This window comes from Nyctibius grandis, chromosome 8 (assembly GCF_013368605.1).
Source record: "Nyctibius grandis isolate bNycGra1 chromosome 8, bNycGra1.pri, whole genome shotgun sequence".
In the NCBI taxonomy this organism is placed as follows: Eukaryota; Metazoa; Chordata; class Aves; order Nyctibiiformes; family Nyctibiidae; genus Nyctibius; species Nyctibius grandis.
Genome location: NC_090665.1, coordinates 31,783,697 through 31,808,318, shown reverse-complemented (window position 1 = coordinate 31,808,318; position 24,622 = coordinate 31,783,697). Strand labels below are relative to the sequence as shown.

Sequence of the window (24,622 nt, the reverse complement as noted above, 5' to 3'; positions counted from 1 at the left end):
ATTACCAATTCATTTAAAGTCTCAGTTCCCTTCATTGTGAAAAATCGTTTCACTGTATCAAATGCAATATAATACCACGCCATTAATCTTCCAGTCTCTGTAAAAGAAAAATATACTTTAAAAATAAATATGCCAAGTATTTTTTAAGTGTATATTTTTTAAGTCACAAAATTGAATTAATGTTCTTATTACAGGGTTCTATGAGATCTACCACCACAGATTCAGTATGTTATTGCCCCCAGCTGTCTGATGGATATTACTGACCCCATCACAGAGTGGCAGAAAGAAACACGTGCCAGTTACAGTTTTCTCCAATGGAGACGAATTCACATTAATATACCAGACTGTGAACTGTGGTTGCTGAGAAGCCAACCTCCTCTAGCAGAGGATTGTAGATAAGAGCAGGTATTGATAGAACCTGTCCTTCACTGCACTGTGCACATCCAATTATCCTGTGATAATGTTCTATAATTTTCTCCTAATCTGCAACAAAATTTCCAGCAACCACAAGAGAAGATCTATTAATGCATCAACATTAGGAGAATGAATTTCTATGATTTGTTAAAAGAAACTTGCTCATATATTCTAGTCAAACAATCTCTCAGATTCTACTCTCTACTATATCTGTGTGCTCCTATGAAGGGGTCACAAGAATAGTTGTGACCCTTTGTAGTTCACTACTGTCTCAACATCACTTCGGAAAATTAGTTTATTTTAAAAAAGTGTTACCTGTTGGTTTGAAATTATTTGCTTCATCCATCCGTATCAAATCAAAAGATGATAAATCATTTAAGTTCTTCAAACACAGTTCTGTTAACAATTTGAAAATATATGTATTTTTAGTACCTGCAGAAAAACTTATCTATGTACAAACCAGAAACAACATCAAATTGCAATGAATGCATACCCAAGTAATTCCAATGAACTCAAGTAAAGGTTTTAGAATATGATCCTGCTTCTACTAAAGTTGGTGGTTAACTTCTGCCTGGGGAAAGCTCACTCAAATATATTTGACACAGTACAACCCAACTCTTTTTCAGTAAAGCAAAAGTAGCAAAGTAGAAGAAACTAGATGCATGGAATGTAGGCTGCCATTATTCAATTCTGAATGACAGACCAGAAAGCTCACAGTATTTATACAAAAGATTTCTGCTACAGTGTTAACACTTAAATGGTTGAAATTTCAAATATCCACAAGTATTTATGAATCCTTCATCAGAAATTTTCATACTGTATCAGGTGCATTTGTATTTACTTCACTAAACCTATTTAGTCAGATAACTGCATGAAGATGACCAAAGTGTTTTGGTTTTCTCTCTTTCAAAAGAGAGAAAATTACCTTTCAAAACCAAGGTAATTAAAAGGCAAAAATTACATTAATACAATGTTCAGAATTTAAAAATAAGTTGGGAAAGCACTCAAAGTGATAGTTCCCATAGCAACCAGAAATCATTCACATTGTACATGAAATGTATGAAAAACATAACTATATACATTACTACAATGTATTTCATGTGTGCATGGAAAAGGAGCTAGTTGCTGTAAGAACTTTAAAAAGAGGTTGTTTTTAAGATCAGAGCACTTCAAGGAAATAAAATCCACACCTAAAAAAGCATTTGTAAGTGAAGATTTCTACCCTAGCACTTTCTGTATAGGTGATTTCAAACCATGCCTTCTCCTACAAAGGCTTATTTAGGTGGTAACATGCTTCATTCCCTCCATTCCTTTCAACCTACATGCCAAAAAGAGGCATGTCCTGATCTAAAAGACAGGAAAAGGTAGAAAACAACTGAAACTGCATATGAACTATGTAACTTTTCTTACTGATAAGTACTTCTTTTTTTCCTATCTGCAAGTCACAGTCAATGTCTCTCGTATTTGGAGACTTCAAACAGTAGCGTATATACTAAGTGGATTCCTAGAGATGGGTCCTTGAAACCCTTACGCTATAAACAGTCTCAGCATAGTGCCACCAAGCCCAACTTCAATCACATTTTTTTCTACACAATTGTGTAAAACTTAATAAATGTGTAAGTGGAGTCCAAGTATTGGCTCTACAAATTTCAGGGCATATATCAGTCTATGTTTTCACGTACCAGACCTCCCTCCAGATATTTAAGCTCCAAAGGGTCTAGTATACAAATATACAGAACTATGATGGACATGAGGACTTTCACTGAAGAGAGAAAACTGCATTTGTAGATTTGCAGAACTCCATTTATAATCTTAGCAAGTAGTCTTTTACTAATATACTTATTTTGGATCTACTAGAAAACTTACATTAAAATAAATAAAAGAATTGTATGCTGTTTCCATGTTTAAAGATAAGAGGCACTGATTCCCAGACTAGTTAGCTGTATGTTTTCTGATGGAATGGTAAATAACTAAAAAGCAGTATTTAAAAAAAATTCAATAATTGGGTTTTATTCAAGTCTTAGCATTTGCATTCTCCTAGCTCTTTGCTATTGTATTATGTATTTGCTATTCACATGCAAATTTAAAAACTAAATTTGGAATTAAAATAGCAAAATAATTCTTAAGATCTACTGAATCCGGACATCTGAGATATGACTGATATTGTATGGAATGCTTAATGCACAGAAATCTTTGAAAGACTGCAAGTCTTCCCTTGGCACCCTTAAGCAAAATGAGTAATTCAATCCATAATGGCCAAATTTCAGGTAACAAGCTAACAATACACTACAATGTTCATCTCCAATGCAAAATGTCATGGTCAGAGAGTGGAATTCCCAGAGCAGTCCAGATGTCTGAATAGTAAACCTATACAATATGAGTACTGTGACTTACCTGTAAAAAAATACAGAATTTAAGATTTGCTCCTATCCTCCAATTCACTGAGTCCATCACTGGACAAGATCTGCCAACACTCTGGGTTCTCTAAAATTCCTTTTTCACATTATATATGCATTTTTGAACAACCAATGCAAAAAGATCCATCATAAAAAAATGTGACACCTCTCTCCACCTGCTCTTTATTATTGCTGCCTAACGTGCTATAATCATGCAAAAACTGTTTCTGAACAAGGTGAACATGTTTACGTTTTATATCCTTTGTTTTCGAGGCTAAATTTATCATGAAGGGAAGATGACAATTTCTGAAAAGGGCTTTTTTGAAAGTATAGTAACAGAAATTAATGAAAGCAAATGAGATCAATCAAAGGAAAATTATGAAGAATGACAAGCAATCAAAATTAAAGTGCTCTGCTCCATGTTTCTGAGTATGTATATGGAGATGAGGTAGGTAAAGACATTTAATTTTTTTCCTCTATAGAAGAAAAACTTTGCCACCAGTCAAAATGTACTGATAGTGTTCCAAAAGTACTAATAATTAAATAAAATCAATAGCACAACATAGTAAATTACATTTTTTCTGTGAATGGATCTATTGAAATGGAGATATACAATAAACATGGATGAACCTGCCCTAAAATGCAACATTTTACTGGAAAAAGCTTAAAAGCCACTTACCTTGTAATTTTGCTTCAATTCCAATTTTATCCAATTCAGATGAAAAACCTTAATGAAAAGACAGAAGGATTTTTAACCTAATACAATCATATACTTCCTCCTCAGTATCATTACCCATCAAGACTGATTTGCTGATTTTTGGGAGCCAGACAAATACCCCAAAGTGAAAAATTTGTAAATATTTATTATACTAGGAACAAGTCAAAAGCCTTACGTAGTCTAAGTATCCACAAGTGGCTGTTAGAACAGATGTACAAAGGGAAAAGTTGCAGATATTCCCCTATGTGAAATATCAGAGTCCTAAAAGTTGCAGAAATGTCAGTAAGCAACTTCACATGTAGAGTTTTCCTATTTCAGAATACAGAAAGCCACCACATCCATTCAAGTCCTAAATGTACTATGTTCCAGTCCCATCTATAAATCCTTAAAAAACAAAACAAAACAACAACAACAGAAAAAAACAAACCAAAAAAGCCAAAAAACTGTCTCCAGCAAGTGCTCAATGACTTCGTAATCAGGTGTAGAGCAAGTGGCCAGGAACAAAGATATGTTCAGGGTTGGGGACTAAGAAGTGGTTCTGGACAAGACAAATTGAAGACACCAGCATTAAGATTATTGAAACTTTGTTAAACAAAAACTAGGAAATGTTAGACTTTTTTTTTTTTCTCAGCAGCAGATTACATATGTCAGTGCTGAAAAGTACATTATGGCTTGATACTGCATTAATACATGGTCCACTGTATTAAGATCAAAAGAAACAGATCATTATGAAGCTGTAAACAGCTTCTTTATAGTTTTTAAATGTTATACCATGCTGAAACTTCTATTACTTGCATTAAAGAACTGAAACTGTTGTTCCAAAAAAGTTACAGGCCATATTACACATCTTGTTTTCAACCTCTTATGAAATAATAGTCCGTAAGACAATGAAAGAAACAAGTAATACAGATCTAACATATCCTAGCGTCATAATTTAGATCAATTTTAAAAAGCCAACAAACCATAATGAGCTGGATTTTTTAAGGCTCTAATGTACAAGAATGTTGATCGTATCCATTCCAAAGCTACAGTGACATCTGTGACAGTATGTAGCACTATTTCTGCATTTAAGTGCTCGACAAGATGCCTGTGCAAGCTAGCAAAAAAAAAAAAAAAAGGTAAGTACATTTACCTGTTAGTAGTAAAAAAGGTGATAAAACTATTTTTTGGGAAAAACACCAAAACAAAACAAGACAACCCAAAACCACAACAATTTTGGTGGTTTGTTGTGGGTTTTTTGGTTTTGTGGGGTTTTTTTTGTTTTGGTTTGATTTTTGTTTTTACTGTCAACTGTTCACTTTAGTCAGCAAAATCAATACAAAACAGTAAAGAATATGTAAATAATCAAGAATGTGATTTGTTTATGTCCAGCATGCAAAAATAAAAAAAACTCTGTCAACTGTGAAGTTTCACTATCATTTAGAAAACAAAGCTACATACATTTAAACATTACAGCACAGTGTTGATATTTTGAATATATTTGAAAAATTAAACCATAACAAAATTACATGAGCAAAATTTCCTGTTTTACCCTTTAATGTCTTAACTTTCCTACATATTTCTCTTTATATTCTGTTCACATCAAGTGAATTCTGTAGTCGGGTATTTTCCAGACTCTAACATCTAAAAATTCAGACACGATCTGGGTTCAGTTCTTGCTTTTTGTCTTTGCAATATGTACTATTTCAGTTTGTCCGGTCTTCCAGCAGGAATCTACAACTATTTTTTTTTTTGTTAGGTTTAAGATGTTCTACAGAGGTTTTTAGCTGATAAAACAGAGGCTGTTAACTTCTGAATAGCTTCATTTAATTTTCCTTATTTTTTTCTTAAATTTCTAAATAGACCTAAAAAAGACCCCAAAACCCACCTGAAAAAACACATTCTGTAGAAACCATGAAACATTGTTACCACCTATATAGTCTTATTAAAAAAACTTAGTTACCTGCTCTCTATTATATCAGCACCATTTAACATCTGTATATACTTCTCCCTTGTACTCCAACGAGTCATAATAACTGCTGTAGCTGTAGTGTCAAACTGAAAAATAAAACCATGAACAAAAACTGCTCTCTAGCTCTTAGCAAAAAAAATCCAGTTGAATATGCATCACGTATCTGTTGAAACCATTAAAACTGTTTTCTTAAAATCCTTGTTGAAACAGCTGTTGAATGCCAAGGCCTCTCTAACTTAAAGGCAAGTTCTAACTCATTTGGGTAGCAAGCAGGACTCGGGATTCCAGCCATTGCTGGCAGGCAGGCCAGTGCACCAACCTATATGTGCTAAGGTACATATAACAGAGACCTGTTGAGAAACAACACAAACATGAACTGTTATTGACCTCCTTACAAGGTCCACAGCTAAGGAAAAGATTCCTAACCACAACTACAGAAAATAATTTACTGACACAAATACTCATTAGTAATCCCCAAACACTGGAAAGTCTTGAATGAACAGTCAAGCCTTTTATAGTAATTTTTCGTAATCTTCATCATCTACTCTCAAGTCACCTCACTTAGATTTTTTTGGTTTGTAATGGAAACAATACTGTTAGACTGATTTATTGTTTTTTGTACGAGAACTTTCCTGACTTTTGCCTTTTTTTAGATCAGATTAGTGTATGTACTATTGAAAGGCAGATCTTGGTAAATATTTCAGGTCTTGACTCAGTAAGTTACAGTGGCTTACGATTCTGAGTCACAACTTTAAAAATCTTACTGAATTACAATCTCTAGCAAAAAAACCCCAGTCAGTTAAGAAAGTTAGGACTATCAAAATTTCCATACTAGTTTAGATCTTCGGTCCAGATAAAATACTGTCATGTACACAACATACCACAGTGGCTAATATAAGCAGCCTCTGGAGACAGGTGTGGGGTAAGCTTTCTCCCATATTAGGCTTTATCTATATTTCTAAAAATTAAAAGACTTAAAAGTGTATGATTTAACATAAATGATTCAGAGACTTTAAAGAAGTGTAATTAAAATAACAATTTTTAAATTCCCTCCCTCCTTCCTTTTTACACCAGTGTCTAAACCCTTTCTAAAACATAGCATTTTTGCCATCAGCAACCTCTTGTGGAAGCAAAATGAATTATAGATTTTGAAGGCAGTGTTTCTGACCCTCCCCCTCTACTCCACTTCTAACTTAATTAGATGTTTTCTTGTTCTAATGTTATGATAACAAAAGCACACTGCTCTCTGTACTATTCAATATTCCAGAATTTTTATCATGAAATTTAAGTTGTGTGCCAGCTTCCTACTTTTTCTCTAATCCTCATGTAACTCAAATATAATCTTTAGGTCTTTTTCCACAGTAAGGTGAAGCAGTGCTTTTTAGCAAACAGATTTCTTTCTCAATTAAGAAGTTATCCAGGAGTAATTTAACTATTAATAATAACCCTTTAAAACCCAAATGCTGCAGTAAAATTGTTGGCATTGTAGTTTCTTTGCCAAGAATAGTTTCTACTGATCCACCCATAGGTAGCATTAATATAATATCACATTAACTTACTTGAGGCCTTCCTGCTCTCCCAATCATTTGCAGAATATCAGTTTCACTGTACTCTTGGAACACTCCTCCAACATAGTGCATTGTGGATTTTATAACCACCAGATGTGCAGGTAGATTGACTCCCATAGCTAAGGTGCTAGTAGTAACTACATCAGATTAAAGTTATTGATTGCAAGATGAACACCATTGAAATATCTGGCAGACATTAAACAAGCAGCAAATAAGTGACTAACTCTTGATCCCTAAGAGTTCTTATTTTCTAGTGAAGTCAGTGGGCGTTCCACACCACAAAGAATTACACGTAGACTACCGACATGTATTTCCATAACAATTTCTGTGTATCAGATCATCAGCATTCATTTATGATCACGTATTCTTTAACAAATTACATCCCAAATATTTTTATTTAAACATTCCTTAGCATTTTGAGATAATCCAGAATCCAAACCATCTTCAATATAACACACACACTGAAGAAACTTTATTCATATTTCTTCATGGATAGATATTTGAATACAGCCATGACTTCAACTTGCTTTGTAGTGATAAATGTCTTTAAGATACATTTTTTTTTAGGTCATCATTCATTAGCATTGTTTATATCCATGGTACCAAATCGGAATCACCACCAATACTATCACAATGCTTTACCAAAACACTCTCACATGGAAAACACCAATCAAGTTTGTGGCAAATTATCTTACTCTCATGTTTTCTAATTCACTTTCTCTAACGAATATATCCGGTGGCAGGAACTGAACATGGAAAGCCAGCTATACAGGCCAAGTGATATAACTATTCCACTAGGAAAACAAAGTATTAATGAATTTTCTAATTCTCTTTTGAAATGAAAGGACAACTAAAATTAGTAATTACAGGTGCATCAGGAAAGAAGAATCCAATCTAAACTAAAGGCATAACCATACCATCTTGTAAGAATATTATTGTTTTTCATACTGTGATGGTATGCAAAATGAAAAATTTGTCAAAGCAAAATGACCTAACCATAAAAAAGTTGCAAAGAAAAGTTACTTACCAGTGCAATCAGAGCTTCAGTTTGTATATGTGTGTATATATACATACACATGTGTACATACACACAGTGAGTATACGTACACTCTATTTTAAGACCAAAGAATTCTTCCCCATTGCAGTGTCTGTGAAAGGTGTGTTAAAATCCTCCACAGACATAAAGTGGAATATGTCCCATACTCTTTCAGTTTCCCCTCAGCTGTAGAAATGTAATTCTGATATCTCAGATGATTCTGAAATATTCATACAAACTGCAAATTTCAAAGTACTTAAGTACCAAGAAGCAACTTTGCATTCTCTCAGTGGTAGTCCGTATGTACGTTCACATCATGCGCAGCTGTGGCACAGGATCTCAAAGTTATTTTTGCAAAGAGCAATTGTAGAACCACAGTCTCCTGAGATTTCAGAAATGGCACCACAGTTGGCAAAGCCATACACAGTGCACCAGTCAGCCAAAGTACAGTAGATTGCAGGGACGCATAGATTTTTTAATACCATGGACATTGCAAGGCTGCCAGATCACAGTAAGGGGATCTACCTTAAATTTTCATACCGAGTCATGACCATTATACAGGAAAGAAAAAAATCCATTAATCTTTGTGTTGTACGTACAACACAGAGACAACTACCCATAGGGTCTGAATCTTTTTTACAGAAAAAGAAAGCCTGGATGAGATGAGACTATCGCGTCTCACACAGATACCTTCTCATTTCAGGTAACAGCAGATGGAATATTTCTTAGGAACCTCCCCATCAGTCAAAACACCTTGTGCAGGAGTTTGAAAATAGTATCCTGCCCATCTAAGAAGCATAAATGTAAAAGATTACCTTTAGGGAAGCCACTGCTGCAAAGGACACAAACAAAGAAAACATCATGTGAACTCTGAGGAAAGACACACTAGCAGAGTTCCACTTCAACAGGATGGCTCAGTGGTATGAAAAGGAAATGGACATGGCTAGACCTACATAGACACATAAGGGAGGATGACCTCCCTGTATGCTGCAAAGAAGGAAAGTTCTATGGTCTTTAGTAACAGTGTGTATGTATACTCACAGGGTAAAAGTGCATGTGAAACACAAACACATCTTTATCTCGATTTCACAAAGTAACTCCAAAGGTTAAACTATGGAATCATAAAATATTAGCACTTCAAAACTGCAATCTTCTCAGGATACATTAACAACATTTTGACTTTCAAAGTTAAATTTACTTACAAAGTACTGGTAAGTCTCCTACAGTAAAAGCTCCTTCAATTATTTTTCTGTCAGATATCTCCATACCCGCATGATGGTAAGCCACACCATACATTAAAAGATCTGATAATGAAATAATTATATCCATCACTTGACTAAGTTTACTAAAGCAAGTATTCATTCACAGAGCAGAGAAGTAGTAGGTTATATTTACCTCTCAGTTTGGAATCTTTCAATGAATTTGCAGACCTCTGTAATCTATCCAACACAAAAAAAAAAGAAAGAATACTTCAAAATCACAAAACAGATTCACTAATGTAAGTGGAATGTACAAAGACGCAAGTATGTTTTTAAAATGCAAAAATAAAGCTTCACATGAAACTAGATACACAATTACCCCACTAAAGATTGTAAGATGTGTTCCTTGACATGTACATTTTTTACATACTTTCCCATAGTTCTACTGCATTTGTGCTTTTTAAGGATGTTCCTAGTTTTCAACTACATGTTAGACTATCAAAAGGACATAATCTTAAAATATACATTCTTTGGATATTTTCAACCACCACCTTTCCCATCTTCACAAAGGGAACAAACTGACTCTCTGGGCCAGCTGTTGCAGCCTTTCCAGCCCAGTCATCCTTCCAAGTCACGACCTACAATCTAGATATGTTGTTCACATAAGGCAAAGACCACCATGCTTGAGGTCCAAAATCAGGAAGTAGCTTCTGCAGCTGCCATGGCTAAGCAACCCTGAGGTAAATAATAATTAATGTGAGTCAGGGCTGTATTTATTAAAGGTATCTAATAATTCAAAGACTTCTTATGGCTTAACTTAAAACACCAGTAAGGCCACATCCAATTCAACTATTCATATGCTTAATCTTTGCACTACAAGGCCTTATAGGTCCATAGGAATTAACATTTGTATATTTAGAAAGTAGCTTTTTGAAACAACTTAATGTTTGTGAAAAGCACCCTAAAAATCTGAGAAGCAAATAAAACTTCCCAAGAAGAGTGCCAATTTACCAAAAAGAATGTCAACTGTGATGATGATTTAGTTGCAGACACTCCTCTCCTAGAAACTGTATTAGCTCAACAGCTTTCTTCACAGATATCGCAGGTTTACTAAAACACACAAACACTTATTAACAACTCAAATATAAAGATACCTTTGTTTCTGTTCTATACTCAGTAGAAATTTAGCATCTTTTGCAAGTACAGAAGCAGCCTGCTGTACTCCTTTTCTTGTGGCACAAAACTATAAATAAGAAAAGATTTTTTTGAATCAACATTTCTAAGAAAGAAACAATTTCAAATGTGATAAAAAAACCCCGTTGTACCACAAGTGCTGGTTTTTGTTCCGAGTATGTTTGTATAATACTAGCTATCTTGTAGTTAAGAGTTAAGTCAAATTTGAATTCTGTCTGATTGTCACTGCAAGGAAAACCAAGAACAATTTTGCGTAGCTTCACTGGTCGTTGATCCTCATCTATTTTCAGACATACAGCAGGCATCTTACTATCCGAAAGCCATTCTGCGATCTTTAAAAATAAAGAAGAAACAGAATGGAAATGATAAATTTCTGCTTTTAATCACGCTCTGCTCTAACTGCATCACACAATAATTAACTTAGCGTTTGTCACATGTAAATTATTAACACATTTAACATTGTTTTTATCATTAAAATCACAGGTGAAGTTCTGCTTTCTACAGGACAAATATAATTTGGACTGAAATCTCAAGTCTGTTGTGGTTTGTACTTAGAATCACTAACAGAAATCTAAAACTGAACACGTTCATACTTGGCTGGTAGTTCCATGCAGCTGTAGGTCATTTGTTACATTAACATCAACCTCACAGCTGTCTTCAGCTGACAGCTTCAAAATGACAACTCTTATCAATCTGAATTTATAACTTCAGGTAAATTCCATAAAATACAACTACATTAATTAAAATACAGTTAAAATGTAACTCTTACATCTTCAGCGTTTGGGATTGTTGCAGAAACAGCTACAAATCTCAAGGGAGGAACAATGTCATGATTCTCTAAAAGACGCCCAAGAGAAGACTGAACAGTCTTCATTCGACTGACTACAACTTCTAATGTTGCACCACGGCTTTCATCCTTTATAACATGCACCTATTAGGAATTGAAAAAGATTTGCTAAATATTTCTCCAGTTACAATCTATACATGTGTTAAATAAATGTTATATTTTCTCAACTTCCTTTTATCTTCAAGAACAAAAACAGTGCATATAAAACATTGATTTTCTTACCTCATCAATGAGAAACAGTCGTACAAGCTGGACTAGAGAGTTGTCTCTCCATCTTCTAGTCATGCTATCCCATTTTTCCTAGGAGAAAAAAAACCACCAAAACAACAGAAGGGGCAAGATGTTTCAAAAGCCAACACATGCCAGAAGTGCAGTACAGGCAGACATGCCTAAACTTTAATAAATCTTTAAATAAAATCAGTTAAATTAATTCAAGCTAATGCTATGTATGTTTCATCTGATACATTATTGTATTACTAACTGTTGTTTATATGAACTAACGGTATGCACAGCAGCATGCAGGCAAGCATAAGGATCATAAAATTACTATTTAATACAAAAAAAGGAGCAGTCCTAGTAGCATACAATTAGTAGACTAATGTCTGCTTATTCTAGGTTTTTGTAAGAATTGGGATTGAAACCTACAGGTGTAGTGATAATAATGTGAGCGTGATATATTTCAAATAAATCATCCATCACTGTATCTCCTGTCAGTTCCTTGCAGCTGAGTCCTATAGGTCCAAATTTTTCTTTCCAATCATCGAAACGCTGACTGCATAGAGCTTTTATTGGAGCCACTAAAAATAACACAAAATAATCAGAGTTATATCAGGAAAATAAAATCTTCCACTGTATTGCTAAAAATGCTAAATGCATACATTTTTAAGATGTCTTCTTGAAGTTAATTTCCCTAATTGTCAGCTTTGCTTCCAGAACAATAAAATTTGTAACTGGTATTATTATCCTTGTTATCCCATTCCATGTGCACAGATCAATGTTGAGCTTTGGGCCCCAGTTCTTCCCTATTAGCAATCAGAAACAGAACCCATTAATTAAGATTATTTATGCCCTCTCAATCCTGATTTTTTCCTCAATCCCACACGGAAACAATCATTCAGCTATCAAAGGTTTTCTCACAGACAGAAAAAAACACAGAAATAAATATTTTCTAGTGGAAGATCATACGAATACCAACCTTTTTCCAGTTCAGAATGATTTGAGCGCTCTGTATTCAGCGAGAAAAGGGGTTATAAATGAGAAACCATCCACGAGCAAGTGAGAGAATACCAGAAGAAATCAAAATCCATCTAAACCAAATGTACAGTTAAGTGTAGTCAGGGTCATTCTGAGCAGCTAACACAGCAGGTAGCAGTTCTGATGCTGGTCCTCATGAACAGACTCCTAAAACAATCTATTTCTTCATATTTTTTTTTCCCCTGAGGATACATACTATACTTTTGCAGATGGAGGTTGATTTCTAGAAATCACTCTCTACAAGGACTGACACTAGCAACACACGTAAGTCTATATTGGATAGGTAATCTATATGGAAAATGCAGTGTTTTAAGTGAAAGAAGAGGAGATCCAAAACCAGCAGTAATTAAATACATTTTGCAGTGATTACATTCTAGGCTAGTTAGAGCCACTGGAATATGAACCATTTCTGCATATCAGGTGACAAGTGATACCTAAGACGAAGAGATTTAAAGAACTAATTTCTGCTTCAGAAAGAGGTATAAAATCTCATGAGCATATCAGTGGCCTATAAAGCAGGGAATATCACTAGCTCCAGAAAACTGATTAAGCTACCAGCAAGTAACTTACAAAATTGCAAAAGCAATAATCTTTCTCTATGAAAGAATGCAAGAAGCTAGTGATTGCTCCTGGAACTTCAGTCACCAATCTTTAGCCATGTGTTAAAGGTACTGGGAAACCACTCTAAGTTACACAACTACTGCAAGTTAATTCACATACATTGGGCCACTGACAAGCCAGGTACCAGAGCATGCTCTGGCAGTACATAATCTGATTAACACCTCTGTTCCAACATTCAGAAAACTGACATGTGTTCTCCATCACTGTCAAACCTGGAAAGGTCAGCAGATCTAATTCCACCAGCAGGTAACTGCTTCCTTACTGAAAGTTCCAACTAGCCAATTTATATCAATTCTACCAAGGCAACCAAAAACATTACAGCACACTCAAATGCTCCACCTCGATCTGCTGACAAAGAAACTATACACATGCCTGTTTATAAAAGATTTGTTTACAATACACAGTAAACTCTAAATCAACACTAGCTTTATTGTAAGAATTTGAACACACTGGAATTTAAAAAGAATATAATTAGGCTGAAACTTTTGTAAATATAAAGATTAACCATTTGTAAAGACTGACAAATATATCACTGTATGTATTAATTAAAACCGGGACAAAACCACCAATTTCATCTGATTTACATGATATGAACTCAATTCTCCAGGAAGGAAAGAAAAAAAAAAAAGTGTAATTGTTGTGACTATCTTCAAGTGTTTTCATTAGTTCCTACTCAGATCAATTAAACTCATGAAGATCACAGCTCTGTTGCCTCTGAACTAGAAGACAGAAAGCAACAGTTAGCATGAAGCCTTGCTAGGTAAGTGAATATTGGAAAACTTGATCCTGAGAGCAACAGACAGGCATACAACAGATACTGCATGATTTCTGTCTCTGCCACTAAGAATTTGTTTTAGTTTCCTTTGCATCCTTCTTCACTTTTCATGTACATCTTGCCTTCTTAGAGGACAAACTCTTTATTTTTTTTTTTTTTTTATAGGCAATGCTGAACACTACAATTACACAGTGCTGTTAAGTACTAATAATAGTTACAGTGGGATCACAAATAAACCAACCCTAAAAGAAACAACTTTTTAAAGAATGAGTTAGGTCACAATTTCTTAACATATTTAATTTCAATATTATCAAAGCACTCACTCCAGATCTCCACATTTACAGAATGCCATTTTCTATTGCTGTCAAAGTGTTTAAAGCTGCATAATACTTACTGTAAACAACTTTAATATTTAACCAAGGCAGTGGGGCTTCCATGAGTAATCTGGTAATAGCTAGCTCGAACATGACAGTTTTTCCAGAGCCAGTTGGAGCACAAATCACAAAATTCCTATCTGTATAAAGAAGCTAGGAAAGAGTTGCAAAGTAGTAAATATAACACAGCTATCCATTGTACCTATTCATACATTCCAAAAGCATCAAAAGCATTGTCTAGGGTAAAACAACCCAAGGAAATCATTATTACATCGATATATGTAGTCCTTTTTAATATGCCGATTTCTCTTTTTTTTTTTTTTTAACAACATGTCATGCCTTCTACGTGAGTGATAAGCAAACCTTGTCCTTCCTGGTACCTTACAAACAAGTTTATATTTAGGTGTACCAATAAAGGAGCCATTAAAATTTTTTTTTTTAAAAAAAACATTGTCCTCAGAACTCTGTTTTTGCAACTTTCATGGAAGTAAATCTTGCTTACAGCTATGGTTTTCCATTATTCTAGGAACCCTAGGAACAAAGAGTCACACAAAATTATTTTACAGGCCAATACGATGTATAACTCTCATCAGAAAATAAACACAAATTTGGAAGTAAGGAAAAATACTCCAAATCTATACATAAAACTAAAAATGTAAGGAAAAAAGTAAAAATACAGCTCCCATATAATTTAAACACAAGATTATTCTGCTCATCTAAGCACCATTCTTAAAAATCTTCTATTTATAAAACATTACTTATTGGATAAGAAATTCAAACAAAAACATTTGCAACATCAAAAGTAGCTTAAAAGCATGCTTAGATACGCTTGTGAATGGCACTGGGATTTCCCCTAGAGTTGAATAAAAATTTCAAATGCTGTGTTGAAGACTCTGATGGAACCTGTATCTCCTCTCTGCAGTACCTATAATACAATCTTACTCAAATTGGTTGCTTTCAAAATAAGTTTCAGGTTTTCAAGAAAGAACATAGCTGATAAAAAGGGTATGGACAAACATCACTTCTCCAAAAGGACAACCTTCTCTGAAGTTCTGCTTTTCTTAATCTTCCTGAGAAAATAATTCTAAAAATATTTCAAATCTGTATGCATAAATACACATATAATTCACATCTTCAACAAATGTATTTAAAACTGAGAAAAACATTTTCAAAAGTTCTTCTGGCCTTTCTCCCAGCTAAGCACAACCTCGCTCAGCTATTGCAGGAAGAGGTTCTAGATATATTACAGTTTTCTAACCCCTTTTAAGTTCTAAATATGAAAGTATCATTTAAGTTTATCTACAAAGTACTACTTGCAACTGCAGCTAATGTTTCATACTTACATCATCCAAAGCTTTAGACTGTGCATAGTTAAAATATGGGAACTCCTTAAAAATACTTCTAAATTGGGTCGCTTGACAGCATTAAGGAATTTAAAACAATTGAGTGAAAAATATAAATTTTATTATTGAACTGTAAGTGCATCTCTCTCGTAATTTAAATGCAAACTTAAAAGACATGCAGCAATCTTTCACTGATACAGGCTTGTAAAAAATTATCAAAAACTAACCTATTAAATGATTCAGTAGCTTTATTTAGATTCTTGGTGTGCAATATATTCCACTTCACCAAAAAACCCACTACCTACTAGACAGGTCTCAGTATTATACCAATAATCAAGAATCTCCTCCCTGACATAGGCTTCATGGAATTGCATACAATTATGGAATGTGAAACTGCAAGGGACAAAAGCTTTATTCTACACTGCAAACCAGATATAAGAGCAAGCAGAGCAATGGTCACATTATATTTGTAATATAACACAACTTAATTAGCATTATATTGTATGTGCAGTCATAACAGTAGCAAAGAAATTCACCTACAATCTCTTAGCGCTGACAGTGGTTTTAAAGATATTTTCAATTGCTAATATTGTGTATTCTTCAGACAACAACATTCTTATGTAAAATATGAGTAAGAGGAAGAGAGAGTACTGTTACACTACAATTCCAAATGAGTGAGTTGATCCTCATCTGGACTTACATTGAAGCCACACAAGCAGACTAACTGCAACCATCCGATCAGGCTGAGGATGCACACAGAGTCAGACATAACACCAACAGTAACAAGAACAACTAACTGCTGAAGCCTCAGACTGATGTTACATTAAAAGACTAAATAAAGAGGAAAAGGAGCAAAACAAGAAATGAAAGTAGTTAAATATAAACATTAAAAAATGGGTAAAAGATAAGCAAGTAGTATTAGACTAAAGAAAATAAGTCTTTTTAAAAAAATCCTTGTCTAAAATTCCCTCTCTAAACATGTGATCTATTTTCACAATGCAGAACATTAACTACCTGTAATTGGCAAGTTCAGAACAACTGAGTCCTTACTCATTTTGGAAATTATGATGCTTCTTAAAGCTATTCACATGAATGTAAGCTGTCTAAATTTAGATATTTCCTCTTCCAGATATTTAATCTACCATTTGACAGGTTACTAGAAACAAAATGTGTAAAAAGGCAAAAAAAATTTGACAGATACAGATGGATGGTTAATTATGTTATGGGTTCCAGGTAGTGCCAAGAAGAAGGAAAATGATTGTAAAATCTGCTTAAAGAATGAAAAGATACTGTATGCACACTACAACATAAATACAGACTTATAAAGAATATGTGAAGTTTATTTTCTCCTCAGAAAATGGGACAAAAAGTAAGATTTAGTTTTCCTAATAAGCCTAAATAATTCACCTTTCCCTTAAAGTGTATAGGGATATATGTGTATATGTGCCTTTGCATATAAAATCTGCATTACGCAAATTAAAAATTTTACATTTTACATTTTAAAAATAAACAGTTTTGAGGATAAAATTTGAATGTTTGAAATGAGAATATATTTGCTTAGCAATGAATGATCTATAAGTTGTCGTGTTTTCATTCTCACTTCGGAAGTCCAAAGGGTAAACACCTATTCATCATCTGATTCCTATTCAGCATTACATTACAAATCAAAACTATTACAGTGTAATGCATGAGCTCCTATGGCTACAAATTAAACACTGTAATTTTGTAAATGTAAAAGCATTGTAATAAAATCAGTAAATCAGATACAGCAAATATAAGGATACGTATTTCTGTAACAGACCTCAAAATTTCAAATTTTCTTCCTGTAGTTCCTAAAGAAATAAAAGTAGTACATTTATAAAACTGGACTTGTTTTCAACGAATAACCATGAAAAATATCTTCCTGACCCCAAGCTATGTGTTCTGTGAGGAGCTGCAAGGCTATAACAAGGTCCAGGTGATACAGAAGGAGCTGACAGGATAGGACAGGGAGCTCACAAGCTCATCATTTGAAAGGACCATCTTGGTGGCCCTTTGCTGAACTCACTCCAGTTTAAGGATGTCTTGCCTGTACCAGATGGCTCAAAACTTGATGCAGTATCTAGATGTGGTCTCAAAAGTGCCAAGAAGAAGGGGATAATCGCTTCCCTCAACTTCCTGGCTTTGTTCCTTTTAACAAAGCCCAGGATGCTGTCAGCCTTCGAGACTGCTGGGGCACACTGCTCACTCACATTCAGCGTGCTGTTCTCACCAGCCCCCAGGCACTTTGCCTCAGAGCTGCCCCCAGCCAGTCCATCCCAGGAGAACCCCAGGGGGCTCTTCTCCTTCCCTGTGGCAGGACTTTGCATTTGTCCCTGCTAGCCCCTCCTCCAGGACAGATCCCTGCAGTATTCCACTTGTGGCAGGCATGTGGGCAGTGTGACCCATTAACAACCACCCTCTGAGCCTGACCATTTTTTAACCCATGCAGTTTTACATCCATTCTAGGAAAAGCCTTGCTGGAGTCAAAGTAAATGACATCCACTGCTCTCCCCTCATCCACAAATCTAGTCACCATTGCTCAGAAGGCAATCAGAATTCCATTCCTGACCCGCCTCCAAATCTCATCTTAAGCCACAGCTCTGCCCTACATTTTTGTGCTAGAACTATCCTTCTATTCCATATTTCTGTAGCAGTTAGCCAGGTACACAAGATACGTTTCACAGATGCAATGAGTCCCTTTCCCAAAAAAGCTTACAATCTAGAAATAAATCACATGTATTTAAAAACCATTGGAAAACAAAAATAATTTCTAAAACAAATATTTTATTATTTCATCAAAATTCTCACCACTTGCCTCCAGAGCCACATCACAAATAAACATTCCATTTTCAATTTCTGGTTTCAAATGAAGATGAGACCATTTATGACATAAAGGGACGAGGCTGCTCTTTTCCAAATTGTTTAGGGGACCAATTTGAAGTGACATTTTTAAAAAGGTTTATGTCACTTTGCACTTTTGAAAATGTGACTCTTCTTCATAAATTGTTTACCCAGCTCATATTAAACAGCAATGCAATTAAGTTACATAGAATTGCAATATCTTCTATCAAATCTAGCCAATTATCTCACCTTGAGCTGGTGGGAAAGTGTTCTTCACTCTACCTCAGATCATGGATATCCATTATTATTATATACCAAAGACAGACAGTGGACTATTTTTCTTGAAATAGAGTAATAATAATTACCTGTCATATCCAGAATCTCTGAAGTATTAGAAAATGATTTCATTTTAGTTCTATTTTTAGACACGATGTCTCCATCATTTACCCTATGCAGAGTAAAATCTGAGTCTTTAGTTATTGGAGCATGATGATTATTTCTCCATAAACCTTCTTTTCTCACTTCTTTCATGTTTTCACTTGTATTTAAGTAAGTATCAATTTCTTTCACATCCACAGAACTATCTTTAAATTCTGTATTTTTATACATATAACCAGACGTTTTAAATAAGCTGCAAAAGATCCAGGATTTTCATTAGTTTGTTGTAATGTTACACAGTTTCTCTAATACTTGAAAAATATGTACCTTTGTATTAGAAGCAGAACTAGTAAGATACAATCATAAGAAAAGTTTGTATCTAACTCTATTTGATCTGATACTCTTCTACCTGAAGAGGACTCCTTTCAAGATACATTTTAACTTTACTTTCATTCGGGAAAGAACCTGAAACAATAAACTGCCTGTCCAGATGGGCTCTGAATCCCAGTAGCAGATTAACTGTCCATCTCTGCCTAAGTAAAAACAATAGAGGCATATAGGTTCTGAGGAATGAGAAGAGCTGGGCATAGAAGAGGAGTTTATCTGTAAAACCTCTCCTCCTGGCAGCACTGAAATCATGTTGATAACTGCTCAAGGTATTCCTGGCTGGCTGACATCTGCTCTGAAAAGCAAGTGAGCTTAGCCTTCTTGCTCATTACCATGTGGATAAAGAACTCAAAATAGTATTTTGAAAAACCTTTGTTATCTAACAATTTATTTAAACTAAAGAAACAAATCTTCTCCTTACTTTTCTCATAAAAGAGGCTGAGCTCAGAACACATTTAATTACAGTACTAAAATATTGCCAAAAGGAAATAACTTTTCTCCTTATACTGAAAAGAATTAGTATCTGGAGCCCTGTTAAAGTACATTCAGTTGAAGGATCCAAAATTCTGTGTTTAACAAATGTATCTAAAACAATAATATGATTCTGACAGGTGGTAAAGTACCAGAATTGACTAGACACATACCTTTTTCTTAATGTTGAATGGACACTCTCATCATCACTGTTTTCTGGAAAATTACTTAATATTTTATTTTGTGAAAAATTTGCACCAGGTTGCTGAGAAACCCTTGTTCCTGTTTTAGATTTATCTTGGTCAGAAGAGAGAAACAATGAAACCATTTTCAGACTTTCATATGGAAAACTAATTTTCTCTCTTTCTCCTACACTTAACTGGAGCACTTCTTTTTCAGAAGCTATGCCAAAATGAACAGGTGCTGGTGATTTATCATTTACTTCCTCAGTGTTAGTCTTACTTTGTTGTATAAACTTCTGGTGCTTTCTCCCTCCTACAAAACCAATAAAGTATTATTGCTATTAATATTCATATTCCTATTCATAGTCATTTTACTAAATATCTTCCACAGAATAAGCCAAATTCACATATATTATATGAACTGATATTTCTATCTTATTGCAAGAACTCTAATGTATATTTTATGACTCATGCTGATGAATGCAATGCATCTGTTGTCAACTAAAAATTATAAAAATAGGGTCACTTCTATGCTTCCTATACAAAGTAATGGAGCAAAAGTGTTCCTCAGAACTACAAGGTAGTTTCTAAGATAGAAACTCTTCACCCTGTCCCAGAATAAAGATGTTCTTTTAAAAAAATGATACACTGACCAAGCTTGAAGTTCCTACTACAAAGAGCTGAGAAATAAACCCTGCAATCTCAACAGGCAAAATTCGTAATGAAGTAAGTGACAGGCTGGTTTCATAGTCATCTTGGTTAAGTATCACATTTTGCAGGGTTAGTTCTCAGCAGCATCAGTGTCCTGATCTGGCTGACCATACAAGCATTGTTACTGAATGACTTCTTTGCCTCTGTCTATACTGCTGGAGGCTGTCCTGAGGAGCCCCGGACCCCTGAGGCCCCAGAAGAAGTCAGGATAGAGGAGGAATCTGTCTTGGTAGATGAGGGCTGGGTCAGGGACCAATTAAGCAACCTGGACATCCATAAATCCATGGGCCCTGATGGGATGCACCCGCAGGTGCTGAGGGAGCTGGCGGAAGTCATTGCTAGGCCACTCTCCATCATCTTTGCTAAGTCGTGGGCAACGGGAGAGGTGCCTGAGGACTGGAGGAAAGCGAATGTCACTCCAGTCTTCAAAAAGGACAAGAAGGAGGACCCGGGTAACTATAGACCGGTCAGCCTCACCTCCATCCCCGGAAAGGTGATGGAACAACTTGTTCTTGATGCTGTCTCTAGGCACATCAAGGATAGGGGGATCATTAGGGGCACTCAGCATGGCTTCACCAAGGGGAAGTCATGCTTAACCAACTTGATAGCCTTTTATGAGGATGTAACCCGGTGGACAGATGATGGTAAAGCTGTGGATGTGGTCTATCTCGATTTCAGTAAGGCGTTTGACACGGTCTCCCACAGCATCCTCACAGCTAAACTGAGGAAGTGTGGTCTGGATGATCGGGTAGTGAGGTGGATTGTGAACTGGCTGAAGGAAAGAAGCCAGAGAGTGGTGGTCAATGGGACAGAGTCCAGTTGGAGGCCTGTGTCTAGCGGAGTCCCTCAAGGGTCGGTACTGGGACCAGTACTATTCCATATATTCATTAATGACTTGGATGAGGGAATAGAGTGCACTGTCAGCAAGTTCGCTGATGACACAAAACTGGGAGGAGTGGCTGACACATCGGAAGGCTGCGCAGCCATTCAGAGAGACCTGGACAGGCTGGAGAGTTGGGCGGGGAGAAATTTAATGAAATATAACAAGGGCAAGTGTAGAGTCCTGCATCTGGGCAAGAACAACCCCATGTATAAGTACAAGTTGGGGACAGACCTGTTGGAGACCAGCGTAGGGGAAAGGGACCTGGGGGTCCTAGTGGACAACAGGATGACCATGAGCCAGCAGTGTGCCCTTGTGGCCAAGAAGGCCAATGGCATCCTGGGGTGTATTAGAAGGGGTGTGGTCAGCAGGTCGAGAGAGGTTCTCCTCCCCCTCTACTCTGCCCTGGTGAGGCTGCATCTGGAATATTGTGTCCAGTTCTGGGCCCCTCAGTTCAAGAAGGACAGGGAACTGCTAGAGAGAGTCCAGCGCAGAGCCACGAAGATGATTAAGGGGGTGGAACATCTCCCTTATGAGGAGAGGCTGAGGGAGCTGGGTCTCTTTAGCTTAGAGAAGAGGAGACTGAGGGGTGACCTCATTAATGTTTATAAATATGTAAAGGGCAAGTGTCATGAGGGTGGAGCCAGGCTCTTCTCAGTGACATCCCTTGACAGGACAAGGGGCAATGGGTGCAAGCTGAAACACAGGAGGTTCCACATAAATATGAGGAAAAACTTCTTTATGGTGAGGGTGACCGAACACTGGAACAGGCTGCCCAGAGAGGTTGTGGAGTCTCCTTCTCTGGAGACATTCAAAACCCGCCTGGACGCATTCCTGTGTGATATGGTCTAGGTAATCCTGCTCCGGCAGGGGGATTGGACTAGATGATCTTTCGAGGTCCCTTCCAATCCCTAACATTCTGTGATTCTGTGATTGCTGCCAGCAAACGGAAGGCAAGAGCAGAAATAAGCAACTGAATGCAATAAGATTACAGAACAGCTCTGTTCCACAGCCTGTTAATTTCAGTTAGCCACCTAGAAACTTAAAATTACAATGGCCTGTGTGTGACGTAACCCCAACAGTTCTAACTGACAAACACCAGAAAGCTTATTTGAATTAGTAGTCCTTAATGGGATTGCTCTTGCACAAAGTAGAAAAAATGCTCTTCTGTCTTAACAATATAATTCCTAAATAGAGAACATGATAAATCACCACAGTAGCTAAGAGATGCAGAAATCTAGTTGACAGAGATAAAGACACCAAATTCTTTAAAATAAATTTCCTTAAGGTGATCCTGAATGTCTAGATGGAAAGAATACTCCATGTAGCAGCAATCAATGGCCAGATTCAAATTTGGCCTCCTAAATAGCAATTTGAAAAAAGCCCCAGAAGGGAAGAAGAAAGTTAGGTTCATATAAACTTGCTGTTCCTTGGGTGGGAAACAGGTCATCAGATCCATGTGTTGCATTATGCTCTTACAGCTGCTTCCTGCTGTGTTATGATGCTTCGTGGAACAATGTGGAGTAGCTGAAATTTTGATCATATTTCTTACCTTGCCCACTTCTGCACAGTAAACTTGTAGCCTGTAAATGCCCAAAGAGGACTGCTAATACTCCAAACATATATAAGACCATCACTCTCAACTAAAATATACTCACTGTCTATATTTGCATACCTAGAATATTTCATATTTCACAGCATTAAAAGAGAGAGAAGGAATTATCTGTCAAGCTAATTATTTGTTAAGCCATTCAAAATGAACGTCAAATATTATGGTTTAGTGGGACTTGGCAGTGTTGGGTTTATGGGTGGACTCTATGATCTTAAAGGTCTTTTCCAACCTAAATGATTCTATGATTCTATTCTATGATATTTTACCCTTAGGAGTGTTGGTTGTGTTTTTTTCTAGTTCTCTCTGTAACTCCTCTGCAGCTGGAATTTCAGAAATAGCTGGAGCAGGTGCAATAGAACAAATCTTAAGCTCTTCATTTTCTAGATACCTATTTTTAAACACACAAATATAAGGTGAAAGCATTCTTTAAGCACCCTCCACAACATCTACCTCAAAATCACTAATCATAAACAACCTGCTGTTTCTCCTGCTAAAAATATTCTTATTCTTTACTTCATATGATTTTTAATCACAGAAAATTTAAGGGTCAAAACTTCTGCTAACCCGTATTTCTTATAGCCCTAATGTACACCTGCATCATTCAAACTTCAGTGTGCTTGGAAAAGCATTTCAAAGTCTGGGTTATGAACCTGGAAATTTCTAGCCCCACATTTCTATTGGTAGGCAGAAAATGGAGTTACAAAAAAAAAAATCTGCTGTAAAATGATTCAGAGTGTGGAAAAACTTGGAAAACAATTACATATATTTAACAATAAAGATTTACCTTTGTCTCGTATCTGGTCTCTCATAAAATAAATTATCCAATGAAAAGACCGTGTCTGCATAGTTGAACATTTTTAGATCAAATGTGAAGTCTCTTAATCTGCAAAATGCAGCACAAGGAACTGTGACACTGAAGTTACTAGAATTGAACCTGTATAAGCAATACAAAGCTTATTAGTTCTAAGTGCCAATACTTAATTTCTAGATTTTTTTCTTTTAGAGCTCTTGCCTGCATCCTTAATTCTTCTTCAAAAAGAAAATCTCTCTTGACAAAATATGGCTCCTATTACTTACGACCAAAAAATCCTGTAGGACAGCACTTTAAACAACCTTTACATTACCATGACATGTCAGGAGGGAAAAAGTGGGTAAGAGTGAAGATCCAGATAAAGTTTATGTTAAATTATTTAATTTCTAAGAATAATGCTAAGATTCTTTTATACAGCTGTAGAGTGTATATTTTTTTTCTCAGATTGTTTCTGTTCTGATGGAAAAATATGATGTCTTATGATCAGATTCTGTCAATTTTTACAAAATAAAATGATTCTATTATCTAAAAAACCACAACAATTATTTTAATTTACAAGCAAATCAGATTTTTTTTAACCTACATGCAAACTGTTTACTTGGATGATTGAAGTATGGGCCCAACTCCTTAATATTGTT

General features: G+C 35.7%; 1 protein-coding gene across 1 annotated transcript in view; it reads right to left on the bottom strand.

The window, feature by feature from the left end:
• Positions 1-24,028, bottom strand: part of HFM1 (helicase for meiosis 1) — a 38,722-nt gene extending 14,694 nt beyond the window's left edge. The window contains exons 1-20 of the mRNA XM_068406774.1: positions 23,958-24,028; positions 23,440-23,561; positions 19,962-20,283; positions 18,918-19,183; positions 17,475-17,522; positions 15,691-15,761; positions 14,368-14,500; positions 11,969-12,120; positions 11,546-11,623; positions 11,246-11,407; positions 10,608-10,808; positions 10,437-10,525; positions 9,479-9,522; positions 9,286-9,387; positions 7,039-7,184; positions 5,471-5,565; positions 4,491-4,624; positions 3,490-3,537; positions 730-810; positions 6-97 (exon numbers count right to left, since the gene is read on the bottom strand). Coding sequence (XP_068262875.1) covers positions 6-97; positions 730-810; positions 3,490-3,537; positions 4,491-4,624; positions 5,471-5,565; positions 7,039-7,184; positions 9,286-9,387; positions 9,479-9,522; positions 10,437-10,525; positions 10,608-10,808; positions 11,246-11,407; positions 11,546-11,623; positions 11,969-12,120; positions 14,368-14,500; positions 15,691-15,761; positions 17,475-17,522; positions 18,918-19,183; positions 19,962-20,283; positions 23,440-23,561; positions 23,958-24,028 — 2,457 coding nt within the window. The remainder of the gene's footprint in view (positions 1-5; positions 98-729; positions 811-3,489; positions 3,538-4,490; positions 4,625-5,470; positions 5,566-7,038; positions 7,185-9,285; positions 9,388-9,478; positions 9,523-10,436; positions 10,526-10,607; positions 10,809-11,245; positions 11,408-11,545; positions 11,624-11,968; positions 12,121-14,367; positions 14,501-15,690; positions 15,762-17,474; positions 17,523-18,917; positions 19,184-19,961; positions 20,284-23,439; positions 23,562-23,957) is intronic.
• Between the last annotated feature and the right edge of the window lie 594 nt (positions 24,029-24,622).